General features: G+C 36.5%; 1 protein-coding gene across 1 annotated transcript; it reads left to right on the forward strand.

The window, feature by feature from the left end:
• Positions 1-672: 672 nt before the first annotated feature.
• Positions 673-4,193, forward strand: LOC105166452 (putative galactinol--sucrose galactosyltransferase 6). The gene is made up of 5 exons (XM_011085808.3): positions 673-810; positions 1,013-2,396; positions 2,666-2,875; positions 2,975-3,109; positions 3,357-4,193. Exons 2-5 carry the CDS (start codon positions 1,072-1,074, stop codon positions 3,958-3,960), a joined length of 2,274 nt encoding a protein of 757 aa, XP_011084110.1. The 5' UTR covers positions 673-810; positions 1,013-1,071; the 3' UTR covers positions 3,961-4,193.
• The last annotated feature ends 1,512 nt before the right edge of the window (positions 4,194-5,705 follow it).

Raw genomic sequence — 5,705 nt, forward strand, 5'->3', positions numbered from 1 at the left:
AAATATAAGTAAGTAACTAATACTGATTAACCATTTTGAAGAAAGTATGTTGTGTTTAATACTCATTTAATTTTGTTTTCTAGATTTGATATTCGTACTAGGATATTAAAAGCAATATTGTGTTTAACAAAAACTTTAACTTTTAGTCACTAATTTGAAGAATAATTATGTAAAATATATCACATTTCATATTTTAACTGTGTCTTAATTTATAGTTCAATCAAATAGAAATGTTTACATTTGAAAGAGTTGGAAATGTGTAATGGAGATGGCGATGGGTGTCTCATACTGTTTTTTAGTAGTTATGGACTAAAAATTTTGATAAATAATTTTTATTAACCACGGTTAAATAAAACAAATGCAAAAATATAAATTTTCCACCAAGATAACATTATTTGCCATGGTTAAAAGCCACCCTCTTGTTGATACTACGGCCAACAACCGTTGCATGTCCATAGTTAATAACTATTTGCTACGACTATTTATTTTTAACCATGACAATTAACCAAATTAAATATTGTATTTTTTGTAGCGTAAGTCAAACACTTTAATGTCTATTTTTAGATTTCTACCGTTGATTCAAGTTTTATGCAATTTTAACAAAAAAACTATTGGAAAGCTGCAGGTCAACATCATCATCATGATCATCATGCATGGTAACACACACTCATTCTTAGTCCCAATCCTCCTTACTATAAATACCTCCACTTCTGAACACTTTTTCAACATTCATTTCTTCTTTCTCATTAGGAAAAAGAGACATTCTTTCTTTCTGCATTTCCTTGGCCTAATCACGTTCTTGTTTACAGAGTATGCTTCGTTCTCAGTATTTCTTGATAAAGTTTCAATCTTTCTTGTTTATTGATTTCTACTGACATAATTTGCTTGTTTTGTGATCGGATTAGAAGATTCCATGTGGAATTTTCTGGTTTCAAAATTTTGTAAATTTTCGGATTTCGGTTTTTTTTTGGTAGTTTGTTTTTTAATGTGTTTTTGCTGATATTCATTGCAGAGTAGTAGGGTAGGCAATAAAGAACGTAATCCAGTACAAGAATTAGCTAAGATTTAGCCATGACAATCAAGCCAGTCGTTCGGATTGTAGAAAGGAAGCTGGTGGTGAAGGAGCGGACTATCCTTACTAACGTGTCGGAGAATGTGGTGGCCACCTCCAATGCAGCGGCAGGGCAAGTGGAAGGGGTGTTTTTGGGAGCAGTGTTCGACCAAGACAGCAACCGTCACGTGGTGTCACTTGGCACTCTGCGTGATGTGCGTTTCTTGGCTTGTTTTAGGTTTAAGCTGTGGTGGATGGCTCAAAAAATGGGGGATAAGGGTCGTGATATTCCACTAGAAACTCAGTTCTTATTGGTGGAAACAAAAGACATATCCCATTTGGGATCGGATATTGATGGGCAGGAGGAGGATAACATTGTTTACACAGTGTTTTTGCCTTTAGTTGAAGGGCCCTTTAAAGCATGTCTTCAGGGGAATGATGGAGATGAGCTAGAACTTTGTTTAGAAAGTGGGGATAGTGATACTCTTGGATCGACTTTCACCCATTCGGTGTATATTAGCTCGGGGACTGATCCGTTTGGTACGATATATGATGCGATGAAGGCAGTTAAACTGCAGCTTGGGAGCTTCAGGATGAGGAATGAGAAGAAGTTGCCTGGGATCGTGGATTACTTTGGCTGGTGCACATGGGATGCTTTTTATCAGGAGGTGACTCAAGAAGGGGTAGAAGCTGGCCTGGAGAGCCTTAAGGCCGGAGGCACACCTCCAAAATTCGTCATTATTGACGATGGTTGGCAGTCAGTCGCATCTGATGAACACCACCACAAACAACAAGAGCAACCAGAACAACAACTTGGGCAACCACGACTGTTAAGGCTGATAGGGATTAAAGAAAACGAAAAATTTCAAAAGGGAGACCCATCGGAGGGGATCAAGAATATAGTCAACATAGCTAAAGAAAAACACGGATTGAAATATGTGTACGTGTGGCACGCCATCACAGGGTATTGGGGTGGTGTAAAGCCTGGGGTTAAGGAGATGGAGGAGTACGAATCAGCTATGCAGTATCCAAAGTTGTGCAAAGGGGTGATGCACAATGAGCCAGGGTGGAAAACTGATGCAATTGCATTGCAGGGGTTGGGTTTGGTGAATCCCAAGAATGTGTACAAGTTTTACAATGAGTTGCATAGCTATTTGACTTCTGCTGGTGTAGATGGAGTGAAAGTAGATGCTCAATGCATACTGGAGACACTTGGGGCAGGTCATGGTGGCAGAGTGGAGCTGACCAAACAGTATCATCAGGCTCTTGATGCATCTATTGCAAGGAATTTTCCTGATAATGGGTGCATTGCTTGCATGAGCCACAACCTTGAGTCGCTTTACTGGTATTATATGTTTCAATTCTTCTTTTCCAAAAATTCTATTTCAAGAAACTTTGCGATACTTTTATTAAAATAGAAACTTTGTGATTATATCTAGTGAAAACTTTTTGTCAATTTTGTAGAAAATTGTGTGACGTTGCGATAAACTTGTGATTAATTTAGAGATGATTAGGATGATAAGATCCTTTTTTTTTCTTAATTACATGAGAAATTTCTATTTTTAGGTTAGGATTTCTCTCATGTGTTGTAGCTATTATGATGATTTGAAACAGCTCAAAACAAACTGCTATTGTGAGAGCATCTGATGATTTCTTCCCACGAGATCCGGTATCACACACAATCCACATTGCTGCTGTGGCGTATAATAGTGTGTTTCTAGGAGAAATCATGCTACCTGATTGGGACATGTTCCATTCTGTCCATTCAGCGGCTGAATACCATGGATCAGCCCGGGCCATAAGTGGTGGAGCTGTCTACGTTAGGTAACGAATCTCACCTAGTCAACTTTTCAAGGGGACATTGGCCTTATGATTGATGTATATGTGCAGTAATATACTAAAAGTTGAGTCCATGTGTAACAGTGATGAACCAGGAAAGCACAATTTTGATATCTTAAAGAAGCTTGTTCTCCCAGATGGTTCCATTCTACGAGCTCGGTTACCTGGTCGGCCTACTAAGGATTGTCTGTTTTCTGATCCTGCTCGTGATGGTGTTAGGCAAGCCTTCTCTTATTCAATCTCGTATTAGTCCATGTACTTTGTATTTGTGCAATTTGGAACTAAGAAGCCGAGTGATTTTTCAAAACTTATATTTTTCCAAAGGTGCATGATCTCCCATGTTTGTTCACCGTATGCTAAATTGATACAGTAATTCTCTGTCAATCTTCAGTCTTTAAAAACATAGTATGCAATTAGAATTATAAGTAGATTGTGTATTTTTTTTAGTATTATTTGTTCTACTCAGCCTGTTGAAGATATGGAACATGAACAAGCATACTGGAGTACTTGGAGTATACAACTGCCAGGGTGCAGCATGGAACAGTGTTGAGAGGAAGAACACATTCCACCAAACTGATTCTGAAGCAATAACCGGCTATATCAGGGGTCGTGATGTTCATCTCATTGCAGACGTTTCCTTCGACTCCAATTGGGATGGGAAAGTGGCTCTCTACTCCTACAGGACTGGTGAGCTTAACACTCCAACCTATAATGTTGCCTTGCCGGTGTCCCTCAAGGTCCTAGAGCATGACATTTTCACAGTAACACCCATTAAGACATTGGTACCGGGGTTTAGCTTTGCCCCATTAGGCCTCATTGACATGTTTAATGCTGGTGGAGCAATAGAAGGGCTCAAATATGACGTAACAGGCTTAAAGGCTCTCGTTTCCATGGAGGTAAAGGGGTGTGGACGTTTTGGTGCTTATTCATCGACTAAGCCTAGAAAGTGCACAGTCGGATCATCTGCAGTCGAGTTTGAGTACAATCCGACCTCTGGCTTGGTGACATTGTACTTGCATGAAATGCCTCCTGAGGATCAAAAAATTCACATTGTCGAGATTGAACTATGAATTTATCATGTTAATCCTAGACTATGAGCATGAACAAGAATTATGAGCTATTAAGATTCTTACAACGGTGACCTTCCCTTTGCTCTCTGTGGGTTCATAATCAACAATTATATGTTTAAATAACTTTTCTTTCCATGTCTGCCGAGAACTCTTCCAACTTGCTTGTATTGTCTATTCATATTCTTACAAGAAAGTTTATACAGATGAATTATGTTGATCCCATGTGGAATGTATGATACTTCTCTTTTTTAAGTTCATATCAAGTTGAGCCCATAATATGCACGTACTAAATTTGGACTTTAATTTTTTTTAAATGGATTGGTTAAAACTAAAATACAAAATAATATCTTTTTTTTTAGTGGACTAATTGGGCTAAGATATGTTTGTGTATGGCCCATTAAGAAACTAATCCACAGCATCTGCGAGGACTAAAAGTGAGCTCCAAACCATCTAAGTCAAGTGAAAACCTAACAAGTCCAATTAACATATACACAATAAATCAAATTCAAAGCTCTCATGTCTAAAGCTCGCGACTACGCGAAGCACAAGAACCGCAAAAGTTCTACATTTTCCTTAGCATCAGTACTCAAGGCATTAATACCAAATTCTAAGTGCTAATTTTTTTCCATAATTCTAAAATAGATTATTCGTGCATTATTAAGAACCCAACCATTGAATCACAGTTTGAATGGAAGAGTCGAGGGTAGTTTTATCATCCATTTTCTTTTGCAGAGATTTTAACCCTTCTCCTTTAAATTCATAAATTAACGTACATATTTTCTAGTCGTCAAAAATTTTTAGGGATAATTACACTCCCCTATTATGAGGTTTGGTGTAATTACACGTAAACCCCCTATAGTTTGAGAAACTACATCTAGCACCCCTGAGGTTTGCTTCCATCTAACAAATAAGTCCCTCCGTTAGACAAAATTACCGAATTTGCTGATGTTAACAAAAAAAATCTATATATACCCCGATTGACTTATTGCTGACTTATTACAAGTTCAATAAATTTTTTTATGATCAAATTACCTTCATACGTTTTTACGCGTTAATGCATGTGAGGAGGTATATTTCACCGTTATAAGGGTAGTATAGTCCGAAAAAAATTATTTGACTTACAATAAATCAATAATAAGTCAATTAAGAATAAATATCAATTTTCATTCAATTTTTCTGTTAATTTCCACAAATTTAATGAATTTTGACTAATAGAGGAACTTATTTGTTAGACGAAGCCAAACCTAAAGGGTGCTAAATATAATTTTTCAAATTACAGAAAGTTTACGTGTAATTATACCAAACCTCGTAGGAGGGGCATGCAATTATCCCTAGTTTTTAACACACTTAAACAATTTTGAACAAATTTCTAACATGCTTAATGAGACAATATTTGCCCTCATTTCTTTCTCCTACCTCAATCACTTCCAATCATCCCATTAAATCTAAGAATTCATTGAACAAACATTGACACATGATTAGTGAAAGACAACAAGCCCATCATCATTTCTTACGAACTTCTTAAAATACCATTGTGATTTAGTGGAAGCAATAAAAAAATTAAATTAATATTTGATGAATTCGTCTTCAATATTCTAAGAACTCAAAATCACAAAAATAATATAATTTATTTTTTTTAATAAATTTTGAATTTACATATATTTAAACAAAAAATATGTTCTAGGTGGCTCAAACACGCCGAATTTTGAACTATTTTAAAAAACTAAAAAAACTCAACTCAAAAG

The sequence above is a fragment of the Sesamum indicum genome, linkage group LG7, assembly GCF_026168435.1.
Source record: "Sesamum indicum cultivar Baizhima isolate 11 linkage group LG7, ASM2616843v1, whole genome shotgun sequence".
Taxonomy (NCBI): Eukaryota; Viridiplantae; Streptophyta; class Magnoliopsida; order Lamiales; family Pedaliaceae; genus Sesamum; species Sesamum indicum.